The sequence below is a fragment of the Mustela nigripes genome, chromosome 14 (assembly GCF_022355385.1).
Source record: "Mustela nigripes isolate SB6536 chromosome 14, MUSNIG.SB6536, whole genome shotgun sequence".
In the NCBI taxonomy this organism is placed as follows: Eukaryota; Metazoa; Chordata; class Mammalia; order Carnivora; family Mustelidae; genus Mustela; species Mustela nigripes.
Window position 1 is genome coordinate 100,366,043 of NC_081570.1, and position 14,531 is coordinate 100,380,573.

General features: G+C 44.3%; 1 protein-coding gene across 2 annotated transcripts in view; it reads left to right on the forward strand.

Annotated features, from left to right (window-relative positions):
* Nucleotides 1-1,158: 1,158 nt before the first annotated feature.
* Nucleotides 1,159-14,531, forward strand: part of CD101 (CD101 molecule) — a 36,965-nt gene continuing 23,592 nt past the window's right edge. For both annotated transcript variants that reach the window (XM_059375852.1, XM_059375853.1), the window contains exons 1-3: nt 1,159-1,243; nt 9,966-10,346; nt 11,666-12,082. In XM_059375852.1, the coding sequence (XP_059231835.1) occupies nt 1,201-1,243; nt 9,966-10,346; nt 11,666-12,082 (841 nt within the window). In that variant the 5' untranslated portion in view covers nt 1,159-1,200. The remainder of the gene's footprint in view (nt 1,244-9,965; nt 10,347-11,665; nt 12,083-14,531) is intronic.

Consider the following 14,531-nt stretch of genomic DNA (forward strand, 5'->3'; position numbering starts at 1 on the left):
GTAGACCAACCTCAAACTTCACTCAAACAGGAGTGGGGGGGCTTGTGCATCATTATTCACACTAGGCTGCTTCTCCCCAGCTGTAACTGCCTCTCTTCCTCCCTAGTTGTCTCATTTGGCCCAACCCAGCCCATCCTGCCTTTCCCTCCTCTTCCCCAACCTTTCTCACTCCTTTTAGGAGCTGCATTGATGGTTGTGCTTGCAACATTGCACTGTGGGTCTCTCATGAAGTGGAAGCTTCCTGAGAACAAAGACTGGGTTGTTAACATCTCCATAGGTGCAGAATTTACCGAAGCGCCCAGCACATAGCAGTACTAAAAAAATGATTCAGTGGGTGGATGGAGTGGGAATATGCCTGAAACTGTGGCCCAAAGCACACCAGTTTAGTATTGGCCCATCTAGATGTAGCCTTGACCTAGAAATCTGTTGTCTTCGATAAGCTCCTCTTTATATGGCCTTGTCTTCCAGGATTAGGTAGGATTGAGTTGGGCTGGGTTCAGTGGCACCTGTTAGATTTAAGTATTTACTCGCCATCCTTGGGCAGATGAAGACACACTTAAATGTCACATGATGGCTGCTGATACTCATTGAGCACTTATTATGTACCAGGTATTGTTCTGAGTGCTTGAAGTGAATGAGTTCATTCAACCCACACAGCCTGATGGGGTACATATTATTAGTATCTCCGTTTTACAGAGGAGGGTCAGTAAGTTCTCTAAGATCACCCAGCTATTGAAAACAGAACCTGCATACCAACCTGGGCAGCCTGGCTCAAGAGACCATCGTCATTACTACCACCTTGTATCTCCCCACATTCATGTTGACCCTTTTTCCCAAGGGGGAAGGAGAGGGAGGCATTAAGAAGAGAACATTTCTGCTTGATTTTTTTTATTTATCCGGTTTACTACATGACCTAATGATGCACATTTAGCCAGGATGAGGCCCATCTTTTCTTATTTTCATCCGTATACGCTTACTTACCCATAAAGATCACTCACTTTTCTCACCCAGATTCGAATGATTAGCAAAGAACCATATGATGCAAACGGTTTTGCTCTTTGCAAGCCATCTGTGTTTCCCATTGTGCTGCAAACCACACCATTGGCTTCCTCTTTACCTTTGTAGCGAGAGCACAGCGTTTGTCACTCAGTGTCTGAGCAACTTCAGTGACACCACGAGGAAAGGTCTGTACTGGGCCAAATGGCACACATCCCACATGTGGCATCTTTCTTTCTCTTTCTGAGTAAGTGTCATAATTCTGCATGTCTCTGTCGTCCCAGGAGCTTGTCAACAGGAGGCTGTTGGGTGGTGGAGGAGGACAATTTGGTATTTAAAGGCAAAAATTGTGCCACACATTTTGAGTTTAGGCACTAATTTTTGACTTAACCAAGAACGGTGTCCTGGTTTACCTCAGCGCGCTTGAGTTCTAGAGAGATGCGGTGCTTGGTTGAGTTCGTGAACCTGGGCCCACCGATGTTCACATTTGTCTATGCTGCCCTGAGTTTACCTTATCCTCCTGGGCTAACCCATCTGTGGAGGCCTCAGCTGCCCAGACTGAGAGGTGACCTCATGTCTTGTCTGATGTATTTTCTTTGGGAATGTGGATGGATGGAAGGGAAAGTTAGGAGAGCACTTAGAAATTTTAGGCAAAGCTAAAAGAAAGTTCTGGATATCCCTGGGAGAAGTGGGAATTGATCTGAGGACTGAGAAGGGGCTGAAAGATTCACCGGGCTCTGCTAAAGGGCACATGGAGGGTCTTAGCTGGCCCAGGAGCACTTAAACATATAACCGTGGAGGAATGGGGAGATTTGGAATAGAACAGATGACCTGTGCTGGGAATGGAATCATTCCAGAGCAGGTAACAGGTACTTTTTTGTGTGTTATGGGTTCCTTTAGTGGCGAGGCCTATAAATCCCACCTTAGGATAATTTGTAAAATGCCTAAAATAAAATGCATAGGATTATAGGGGAAAGCCATCATACTTAAATGCAATTATTGGTATCGTTTTAACTGGTGATGTAGTCATTTACTGGCTTCTTGGCGGTTCCATCGCAAGATCTAGAGGTGGTCTGTTAACCACCAAACTTTGAAGGCATAATGAATGTAAATCATGTTTCAAGATGTCTTCAACAACAGTAATGTAACGTGAACATATCTCTGCTTTGTTTGTCTACCTTCATGACTGAAGGAAATGCTAAATTTTCATTAAGACGAGTGAAAAATCAAGATGTAGGGTTTTTTTTTTTTTTTTTTCCCCCAATTTGAGTTTATGGACCTTGAATCCTGAGTGTGGACTCAGGCTAAGAACTGCTGTGGAGACTAGACGGAGTTCACACGGGGACCTGAGTGGGAAGTTAGGGGAACTAAGTGAACTTAATCAGCAGTGTGGCCAGAGCTGTGGCTAACACATGAAGAAGTGACAGCCTTCAGCACAATGGTGTGCTTCGTAAACATCGGCTTGAACCGAACGGGGCTCATGTCTCAGCAGACGGTAGATCATGTGAGGCACGGATCAGATCTGGGACCTGATGGGGTGAGAGGGGGCCTGTGGGGCTAGTTACGAGACTAGGTTAGTGGCTGGGTGGATGGATGCTCACCAGACTGGCTTGGCTGGGCAGGTCGGTGGCTGGTACGTTCCAATTTGTCCTGTTCAGTTGCTGAGTGTGATTATTTGTTTATTTTTAAATTTTATGTATGTATGTATGTATTTAGAGGGTGATTCTTAAGTAAACATGCTTTGTGTATTTGTACTGTGTGTTTAGCTTGTGTAGAGTAGAAAACAGGGTGTGTGTTGTGCAACAAGTCAGACATTGCAAATTCTCTCCTTCACACACTTCTTTTTTTTTTTTTTTTTTTTTAAATTCTGGTGAGCAGACTGGAAGCCCAGGGTGAAGGCAAGTAGTAACCAAGTTCAAAAAAGGGAAGCTGGAAGCTTTTCTTAAACCCACATAGACAATTATCCAAACTGGACCTGTATTTCTTGCTTCTAAGTACTGACTCCCTTTAAAGCACTCATTTTTTATAGAACCATGGTTTTTATGTAAAGGGCATATGAGTCAGGAAGCAACTCGAAAGAACTTTGGAAGCCTGCTCTTTGTCCTGACAATTATGGAGGCAGAATTATAAATAAGGGAAGAAGTTGAATGCTGATCAATTGATTGGTTGCACTACTTAGCAAAGGTATACTTTGTCTGGATTAATTTTTTTTTTTAAAGATTTTATTTATCTATTTGACAGACAGATCACAAGCAGGCAGAGAGGCAGGCAGAGAGAGAGGTGGAAGCAGGCTCCCTGCTGAGCAGAGACCCGCCCCCCCCCCATGCGGGGCTCGATCCCAGGACCCTGAGATCATGACCTGAGCGGAAGGCAGAGGCTTAACCCACTGAGCCACCCAGGCGCCCCTAGATTAATTTTTTAATAAACATAAAGACTGATTAGTTCTGCCAGAATACAGCGCTCAATGAATTAATGTTATCAGTGAACGAGCTCATGGACTTAGCACTCAGCTTGGCCTCCCTGATCTAGACCTGTCTCCCTTCACCCTGACTAGCTTCCTTCCATAGAAAAACCACTAATTCGGGAGGGACCTAGGGAGAGACCCATTTTTTTATAATCTTACAGAGACTGTATTCATAGAAGAAATTGTTTTGGGTTGGAAGTTCTCTCCACCTTCAAGGGCATAAGGTTTTTGTATGTGTACGTGTAAGATGTTGCTTGTTGTGTTTGATATTCTCTGGGTAGGTTTTGTAATTATACAAAACTATTTTTGTGTATTTGTGCTATTTTTGTGTATCAAAAATGGTCAATTATAGGGGCACCCGGGTGGCTCAGTCGGTTAAGTGTCTGGATTCAGCTCAGGCCATGATCCCAAGGTCCTGGGATCGAGCCCCACATTGAGCTCCTTGCTCCGCAGGGAGTCTGCTTCTCCCTCTGCCACTTTCCCTGCTTGTGCTCGCTCTCTCTCGTTGTCAAAATAAACAAATCCTTTTAAAAAGTGGTCATTTATGGGCCATTTTATATGATCAACCTAACATCCTCCCTTTAAATAATATTGTAATGGTAAATTTGGCAATCCCAGTGATCTTTTTGGAAAAAAAAAAAAAAAGAAAATCCCATTATCATCCAAGAATTGTTTGGGTTTCAAAAGCCTGGCCCCGGTGTGGTGTGTCGGGGCCCAGCTGTATATTCGTCAGTCAGTGAGAATTTGAGCTGCTTACGCAAAGGGTTCTCACCCTCCGTCCATTAGGAGAGAAAGCAACAGAACAGTCCTCTGAAGTATTTTACTGCTGAGGAGGAGAGATAGGGACATCTCCCACAGAGAATGTCTTTATAAAAATAGTTGCTTCAGCGAATGGCCCCAGTGCACAGCCATTTGAGTGACCTCTGTGGACCATTCAAAAATACCTGTGATACTTCCGTGCTGTTGCTTCACCTTTCTGAGAAAGCGGTACCTTCCCGCTCGTGTTCGTGACCTCGTGCCTCTGTGGGGCCTTCCTCCATTCACGGCCCATCTCCCCTCTGCAGCTCCTCTGCCCTTAAGCACACCTGGCGGCCCACCCTGCTTCTCCCCTCTCAGCTGCCATTGCCCGCTGCCACCTTATTCTTCTGTTTCCTGCCTCCACAAAACTTCTCGAAGAAGTTCCCACCTCTTGCGGTCGCTTCTTATCCTTGAAATCCTCGGCCTCCGCTCTGTTGAAATCTCTTTTACAAAGATCTCCCCTGATACCGTCCTCATCAAACTAAAAGGACTGTTCCCTGACTTTAGGGTCCTTGCCCTCACAGCAGCTTTTCAGCAAGCAGACAAGACCTTTTTTCTTTTTCTTTTTTCTTTTTTTTTTTAAGATTTACTTATTTATTTATTTGAGAGAGAGAGAGGGAGGGGGAGAGAGAACACAAGCAGGGGAAGGGGGAGGGAGAAGCAGGCTGCCTGCTGAGCAAGAGCCCAAAGTGAGGCTGATCCCTGGATCTTGCGATCATGACCTGAGCCAAAGGTAGCTGCCTGAGCCACTCAGGTGACCCCCAGACAAGCCCTTTTGTGGAACATTTTTCCGTCCTCTGGTTTCCAAGCTACTATGTCCTGTCTGCTCTCCTATCTCCCTCACTTTTCCTTCTGTAGGTGTGTTCCTCATCCTATCCCCTAAACAGAGAGACCCTCTAGAAATCTCTCTTTAGCCCTCCTCCTTCTATTCCCTCACACTGCCCAGTGCTGTGACCTAATCTGCGCCCGTGGCCCAGAACCTTCTGTGGTTATAAACAGGCATTCACAGGAAATGGTGAGAAGCAATGGAGACAGCCAGGGATTTCACATTTGCAAATCTAGTTTCAAGTCAGGCTCAGCCATTTACAAGTTTGACTTTGCTAAATGTGGGAATATCACAGACTTCTTAAAAGGACTAGATTACAAAGATTTTCAAAGGGTTGAGTAGACCTCAAAGTAAAAATACATATTTATTGAGGCACCTGGGTGGCTCAGTGGGTTAAGGTCCCTGCCTTCGGCTCAGGTCATGATCCCAGGATCCTGGGATCGAGCCCCGCATCGGGCTCTCTGCTCAACAGGGAGCCTGCTTCCTCCTCTCTGTCTGCCTGCCTTTCTGCCTACTTGTGATCTCTGTCAAATAAATAAATAAATCTTTTTTAAAAATTAAAAAAAAAACATTTATTTCTTAATTTATACTTTTATGTATCTATAAGCACATATATAGAATATATATTATTTCAGTGTTATTTCCCAATGTTTGCTGGATATCCTTCCTATTTAATTTATGGTATTCAAATTTAGTACTTTCAAAATCAAATGCAGTATCTTCTCCCTTACCTTTGAACACAACAGTCTCTTCTTGATACCCTTATTTCTATTTTTCTAAAGATTTTATTTATTTGTTTGTTTATTTATTTCCTTATAGAGAGAACAGGGGGCAGAGGCAGAGGGAGAGAGAAAATCCCAAGCAGACTCTGTGCTGAGCACGGAGCCCAATGTAGGGCTTGATCTCACAACCCTGATATCATAACTTGAGCAGAAAGCACGAGTCAGACGCTTAACTGACTGAGCCACCGAGGTGCCCTGTGATACCCTTACTTCTATTAAGAGAATCATTATTCTCTCAGTCAACCTCACAAAACTTGCCATCATTTTCAATTTCTAACAGCCATCCATCCTTCCATCCACCTCTTCTACCTCCGAGCATCCAAGTCACTAAAAAACTCACTAGATTTTATCTCCGCAGTAGCTCTTATAGTAGCTTTCTTTGCATTCCGATTGCAGCAATCATTTCTCTCCTGGGCTACCATGATTTCCTAATGTTTATTTCCTTTTTTTAAAAAATATTTTATTTATTTAACAGAGAGTTAGAGAGAGAGCACAAGTAAGCAGAGCATCAGGGAGAGGGGGAGAGAGAGAAGCAGGCTCTCTGCTGAGCAGGGAGCCTGATGTGGGGCTCGATCCCAGGACCCTGGAATCATGACCCAAGCTAAAGGCAGCTGCTTAACCAACTGAGTCACCTGGGCGCCCCCTAATGTTTATTTCTAACTTCCATCATCCTACACAGCTGTCAGATTGATTTTCCTAAGACCTTTCTTTCCAACATTTCCAGTGGATCCTGCATCACTTGATCAGTCAAATCCAAACTTTAAGATGTGATAGTCAAGAACTTCATGCTTTGGGCCCCAAATTCCTGTCCAGCCTTACCTCCTTCATTCATCTTCATGTGTGTAAACTTTCCCCTAATCCATTTGTTAAAACTTTATTTATTTATGTGAGAGAGAGAATGAGAAAGAGAGAGAGCGTGAGAGGGGAGGAGGTCAGAGGGAGAAGCAGACTCCCTGCTCAGCAGGGAGCCCGACGTGGGACTTGATCCTCGGTCCAGGATCATGACCTGAGCTGAAGGCAGTCACTTAACCAACTGAGACACCCAGGCACCACCCCCAATCCATTTTATCACTCCCTAATTCCTAAACAAGTCTTTTGATTCCTACTCATACAGTCTTGTCATGAATTATCATAATCTTTCCAATTCTTAAAATTCCACTTCTCAAACGGTCTCTTCCTTAAATCTCTCCTGTTTCCCTCCTCTCAAAATGTAATCTCTCCTTCCCTCAAATTCCTTAAAGCTCTCTTAGCATCTCCCTGTTACAGAGAGAGGACTACCATCCTATCTGACTAAATTATAAAATCACAAAGTCAAAGATGATCCCTAACTCATCTTTTTGTCTTAGCTCCTGAAGCATCAGAAATACTATAAGTTGTTGAAAAAGTATTTATTGAATTGGCAAATAAGGCAGTAGAAGATAGGGTGCTAGTTTACACAGTAAAATGTTTCAGATATGGTACCCATCTCCTGATGCCATGGAAGATAATGAAAAGTGTTGCCTAGCGACCAAAATAACACTGTGGTAACATACCACTAAAGTGGTACCTCAGAAACCCTATTTCTAAAAACATTTTTTGTTGTGGAATATAACACATAAGAAAAGTTAGTAAAACATAAACATGGAGTGTAGGAAATAAGTTAAAAAAATAAAACCATGTCATCACTATCCAGGTCAAGAAACAGAAGATTGCTAGGACCCTAGAAGTACCCACTCACTGTGCCATGAGCCCCCTCCAGATCTCTACCATCCCCCCTACACACAATCACTGTCCTGACTCCCCTGATAACCACTTCCTAGCTTTTGTTCTTTTTTTAAGTGGTTTTCTGTTCACATTTACTAAATGATACAGTGTGGTTTTGCCTGTTTTTAAGTTGATAAATCCTGGAATCATTCTGTAGTGCGTCAAAAAAAAATCTCAACATATGGTCCCTTTCATTAAACCCAATCATCCATGTTACAACCGGTTAGGATTCTTTTGCTTTCATTTCTGTGTAATATTTCATTTTATGGATATGCCACAGTATGTCTATTCTTGCTGGTGGACATACCAGTAGTCTCAAGATGGGGCTACGATGAACAGTGTTGACATGGGTATTTTTCCATTCGTAGCCTGGTGCCCAACACACACATTTCTCTGAGATATATGTCTAACTGGCATTGCTGAAAATGTTTTAAGTTCTCTGTTCAATAATTGGTAAGTAGTAAGTTACATTTTTTCCTTCTATCCCTCAGGATTTATTACAAAAAGAGCATAATATCAATATATCACATGAACTGGGATTTACGAATAAATTATTATACTTTAATTGTTACTGGAAGTGTGTGTGGTTGGTTGGATGTATGTTTGTTTTCCAGTTTTGCATGAAGCATTCAATAGGCAATTTTTAGTGCACTGCCTCAAATGACCACTCGAACTTTCTCCCTGGTTTTTGTGTAGTCCCTCTTCTCTCAGAATTGTTTCCATTCCAAAATTCCTCTCCTTAGCCTTACATGATCTCTATAAGGTCATTTTTCCTTTCTCTCACTTTTTTTCCACCCTGGTTTCCTTTACTTGCTGTTCTTGTGGATTTACGAAATTCAGCAGATATTCTGCTTTCTCCATACCTTCTTTTTTTTTTTCTTTTTGAGATTTTTATTCATTTATTTGAAAGAGAGAGGCAGCACAAGCATGGGGGAGGGGCAGAGGGCAAGGGAGAAGCAGACTCCCCGCTGAGCAGGGAGCCCGAATTGAGACTCGCTCGATGCCAGGACCCTGGGATCATGACCTGAGCTGACGGCAGATGCTTAACCGACTGAGCCACCCAGGCACCCTCTCCCCATGTCTTCTTCGGAGCTCTGTTCTGTTCATCCCACAATGCCAGCAATTGCTCCGTGTGGGACTCTTCTGAGGTCTTTCCCCTCCTCTTCTCCTTCCACTGGGACCCAGGCCCCTAGTGAAAGATCGTGCTCACCCTTGGGCAACTCTGTCATTTGCTCTCTGTTCTTTCTGTCACACAAACTAGCCTTTAATATTAGCCTAATCCATAAACACATGCATTTTTCATTTCTGCAAAGTGTCTGATTTTGAACACGTGCACGTCAAAAGAAAATTTTGTCATTTGTGAATGTTTTCTCCTTGCAACTGAATACTTGAGATTTGTCTCAACAGGAAACACTTCATCGTCATCCCAACTGACTGCTTTTGGTGAGAGAAGAACTAAGGTGACTTTGAGCCCAGATTCTGGCAGACTTGACAGGCCGTCTTTTATGAAGCTTTTCAATAAAGCTGTAGTGGTTCTTTTAAAAATGACAAAACAAAAAACCCTCCACAGTATAGAAAGGAAGTGCTGCTGCCTCTTCTGCTGCTAATTTTAGCTAGTCCTGCATCAGACGTGGCCAGGAGCTACAAATAGTTCCAACGAACTAGCAAGACCGAGAAAGTGTGGCACCACAGGCTGTGGGTAGATTTCCCCTCTCCAGCCATCTCGGAGAGAACGGCCCAACAGGTAGCCAGGAATGAGAGTCAGAAGGAAGAATTTGCTGAATTGTCCCATAAAATAATGTAAAAGGTGAATTATTGTGCATCGTATTGACTTTAAGATTTTTTAATGTATTTATTTGACAGAGATAGTGAGAGAGAGAATACAAGCAGGGGGAGTGGCAGAGGGAGAAGCAGACTCCCCGCTGAGCAGGGAGCCCGATGTGGGGCTCGATCCCAGGACTCTGGGATCATGACCTGAGCTGAAGGCAGCTGCTTAACGACTGAGCCACCCAGGTGCCCCTCATATTGACTTTGAAATAAGTGCCCTTAGATAACACCAGGCACTAGGTGTTATACTAGTTATAATAGTTATCATTCTGTTGAAGCTCACCTTTTTTTTTTTCTAACGTGATTAGGACTTACTATGGAAGTTGAAGTCATGAAAGAACAGGAACTCATCAAGCCATTCCACTGCTTCTCAACCTGAAGGAGGTGTATGAACATTTGAGTTGATTATAGCTAATAACCTGTGATCTCATTTGCTAGAACTCTAATACAGGGCGCTGCAATAAGGTGGCACACTGGGGACTGGAGCGCTAATCTATTTTTATTCCCCGTTCTTTCTCTTCCTTGCAAGCTAAGCTCAGCCTTGGCCAGAGGGAGGTAACCATCCAGAAAGGACCACTGTTTCGGGTCGCGGGCTACCCTATCAGCATTGGCTGCAATGTCACGGGCCACCAGGGACCTGCTGAGCAGAATTTCCAGTGGTCTGTTTACCTGCCTAAAACCCCGAAACAAGAAATCCAGATCGTGAGCACCAAGGATGCCAGCTTCTCTTATGTGGTGTACGCACAGCGGGTGCGAAGCGGGGAGATCTATGTGGAGAGGGTCCGGGGCAACTCAGTCTTCTTGCACATCTCAGAGCCCCAGCTGAAGGATTCTGGCGAGTATGAGTGTCACACACCGAACACGGATGAAAGATACTATGGCAATTACAGCGCGAAGACTAGGCTAATTGGTAAGCTATGGGCCCGCCTGCGTCCGGCAGCCCCCAGAAGCCAGAGCCCCACCATCACAATGCCTTGTGCTGTGTGACGGGGCTTCGAGTCATGTCCTCGCTTTGGCAAGAGAACCCTGGAAGCCCTCTGGGTATTTTGCAGATGGGTCACACATTGGCATCTCCCCTTCTCTCAAACACTCAGTTTGTCTTTCTGGTCAACTTGGCCCACTGCCAAGATTTAGATAGCATGTGATCTTCCAAAGGCTTGGTCCATAGCTAGCCATGGGGTGATCGTAGCAACAGCATCAAACAAAATTCTGAGAGTTCTTCCCATGTCCTGTCTCTTCTTGGGGGCAGGACGTTAACTTGGTAAGAGAGCTGGAGTTAATAAGGTCAAGTGGTAAGTCATTCAGTTGGAAATGAATATTCCCAAGCTAGTCATCTCAAGCAGATTTACATAGAGAGGTTCATAGTCCTTGCAATTACCATTTTGCCCCTTTGCCTAGAATACCTTGGCACCCCTTTTACAATCTAGCCAACCCACATGTACTGGTGGACCCAGTTTAGCTCTTACCTCTTCTGTGAAATCCGTCCTGTCTCAGGCAATATATTCCCATCTTTGTTTCCTCCTAATGCTCTATTCACATCACTATTATTAGCACTCCTCCAGTGTATGTGGTATTTGGCTGCTTATACAACTCCTTCCTCACCTCGAGCTCCGGCAGAATCATGATCTCAGCCCCTAGCATGGTGGGTAGCACTGGGTAGCTGCTCAGTAAATACTCATTGATCGAATCTAAGTGTTGCTTTCCCATAAGCTTAGGCTGTGTGATTTCCTCTGAGGAAGAACACAGTTAGAGGGTAGTAGGATGGTTATCAAAACTTTGGTAAGGGCTGCATTTGAGCTCTGAACGATTATAAGAGATTATTTCAGAACTTCACGAAGAAGCAGGTTAAGGCATCAGGAAATGAAGCAACTTGCTCCAATTCCTGTAGTCAAATAGGGACAGATTTAGGTCCAGAATCTAGGTCTTCTGGCTCCCAGTGCTCTTCCCTTTTAAATACTCTGTGTCTGAGTAGCTAATTTGGTCACTGCCTAAGCTAAAAACGTAAAGTCAGGGTCAGTACATCACTAAGCCATTAGTTCTGCCAAGTTCCACAGACTGTGAATACAGACGCCGATGTTCCCCTTGGCAATAAGGAAAGCCTGTGGCTAGTGGAAAAGCAACTCCAAGTAGGTGCTTTACGGATGGTGGGTGAGGGCGCCATCTCCTTCCGAGCAGGCTTGTCTGGCAGGATACTGGGCCAGTCAGTTATCATTGTTCCTTTGCTTCCAGTTATTCCAGATACCCTCTCTGCCACCATGAGTTCCCAGACCCTCAGTAAGGAGGAAGGTGAATCATTAGAACTGACCTGCGAAGCAGCCAAAGCCTCAGCTCAGCACACCCACCTCTCTGTCACCTGGTACCTGATGCAGGACAGAGAAAGAAACCAAATCACTGAGATTATTTCCCTCTCCAAAGATTTCCTGTTGATTCCTGGGCCCTCGTATACAGAGAGGTTTGCGGCTGGTGACGTCCAGCTCAGCAAGCTTGGGGTCTCCACCTTCAGGCTGTCCATAGGGAGCCTCCAGCCCTCAGATCAAGGCCAGCTGTTCTGTGAGGCCACCGAATGGATAAAGGATCCAGATGAAACCTGGACTTCAATCGCGAGAAAGCGGACAGCTCAAACCGCTCTGAGGATCCAACCCATAGGTAATGATCTTCTCAAGAAACTTGTTAGTATGTTGATAGTGGGTATTGATGGGGTATCTTTTTGGTGTTTTTCTGATCTTCAGTCATGCCTTTAAAAAAAACATTTAGAGGGCACCTGGGTGGCTCAGTGGGTTAAGCCGCTGCCTTCGGCTCAGGTCATGATCTCAGGGTCCTGGGATGGAGTCCCGCATCGGGCTCTCTGCTCAGCAGGGAGCCTGCTTCCCTCTCTCTCTCTCTCTGCCTGCCTCTCTGTCTACTTGTGATCTCTGTCTGTCAAATAAACAAATAAAATCTTTAAAAAAAATATAAAAAGTTTAAATACATTTGGGTTTTGGCATCTGGGAAGCATAAGTAAGAAGAGGGACATTTGGCGTTGGGTCTGTCCATAGCAGGTTTTCTATGGGATAAGATCTGTTGAATGGTTAGGTAGGTTCTGCAAGGCATGCCTGAAAATGGTTTTGTTACCACCCTTGCCAAGCCCTGTATAAGCACTTAATCTACATTTCCTACTTTATCTATATTATCTAATTTAGTCCTCGCCCTATGGGGCAAGCGGTTGACTCCCCATTTTTAAAACAAGGAACCTGAGCCTCAGACAGGCAAATTGCTGGTGAGAGGTGGAGCTGGTGCTCGAAGCAGGTGTGTCTCTCGGAAGCCTCCACACCACAGACCCCTGGGCCTCAGAGTAGCTCTAGCAGTTTCCATCGTGGAGTCTTGTCTTAGTCACTGCCAGGACTTCCTTCCATCTGACCCCATTTCCTGTTTGGGATGGTGTTACTTTTCATGATCCACTGGCATTTTCATCAAAGCAAGCGGGAAGGCTCAGCTGTCATTCCTGGTTTCTCTACATGGGCTATGGTCCAACAGGAAGAGGTTGCAAAAGCCGTATATATCCAGACTAAAAGCAGTTATCCAATGGTGGATCACTCAAGGCTTCTTTCCTTTTTTTTCCTTTCCTTTTTTCTTTTCTTTTCTTCTCTCTCTTCTCCTCTCCTCTCCTCTTCCCCCTTCCCCTTCCCCCTTCCTTTCCCTTCCTTTCCTTTCCCTTCCTTCTCCCTTCGTTCCTAGGAGGATAGTTACTCTCTTTCATTAAGAAATTGTCCTGTTGCTCTTTTTTTTTTTTAAGATTTTATTTATTTATTTGACAGACAGATCACAAGTAGGCAGAGAGGCAGGCAGAGAGAGAGAGGAGGAAGCAGGCTCCCTGCTGAGCAGAGAGCCCGATGCGGGACTCGATCCCAGGACCCTGGGATCATGACCTGAGCCGAAGGCAGCGGCTTAACCACTGAGCCACCCAGGCGCCCAGGTGTGCATGTTTTGATACACATATGCATTTTGAAATGATTACCACAATCAAGCTAATTAACATATCCACCATCTCACCTTGTTATTTTCTGTGTGTAGTGGGTGTGTGCTTGTGCTGTATGGTGAGAACACTTAAGCTATCTATTCTTGGCAAATTTCAAGTATGCAACACAGTATTATTAACTTCAGTCACCATGCTATACAATAGATCTATAGACCTTATCTTGTGTAATGGAAACTCTGTACCCTTTGACCAATATCTACTCCCTACCCCCCAGATCCTGGCAACCACCATTCTATTCTCTGCTTTTATGAGTTCAGCAGTCTCAGACGCCACATATAAGTGAGTCCCTGCAGTATCTGTCTTTCTGTGTCTGGCTTATTTCAGTTAGCCTAATGTCCTCCAGGGTGATCCAGGTTGTTGACAATGGCAGGCTTTCCTTTTCTCTCATGGCTGAATAATATTTCAATGTGTATATATTTGCTATATTATCTTCATTCATCTATCCATCAGTGGACACTTAGGTTGTTTCCATATCTTTGCTATCACGAATAATAAACATGGCAATGCAGATGTCTCTTTGAGATCCTGACTTCATTTCCTTTGGCTATATACCCAGAAGAGGGATGACTGGATTATATGGTAGTTCTATTTTTAGTTTTTGAGGAACCTCCACACCATTTCTTTTTTTTTTTTTTTTAAAGATTTTTTCTTTATTTATCTGACAGAGATCACAAGCAGGCAGAGACGCAGGCAGAGAGAGAGGAGGAAGCAGGCTCCCTGCAGAGCAAAGAGCCCGATGTGGGGCTCGATCCCAGGACCCTGGGATCATGACCTGAGTCGAAGGCAGAGGCTTAACCCACTGAGCCACCCAGGTGCCCCCCTCCACACCATTTCTATAACATTACCTCCCTGAAAACAGAGCATGTCCTCCACACACATTTCTCCACATCCTCACCAACACGTGTTATTAATTCTCCCAACCCAGGAACACAGGACATCTTTCCATTTACCTGTACCTTTAATTTCTTTCATCAATATTTTACAGTTTTCAGGGCACATGTCTTTCATCTCCTTGGTTAAATTTATTCCTAAGTATTTTCTTCTTTTTGACATTATTGCAAGTGAGATTTTTTTTTTTAA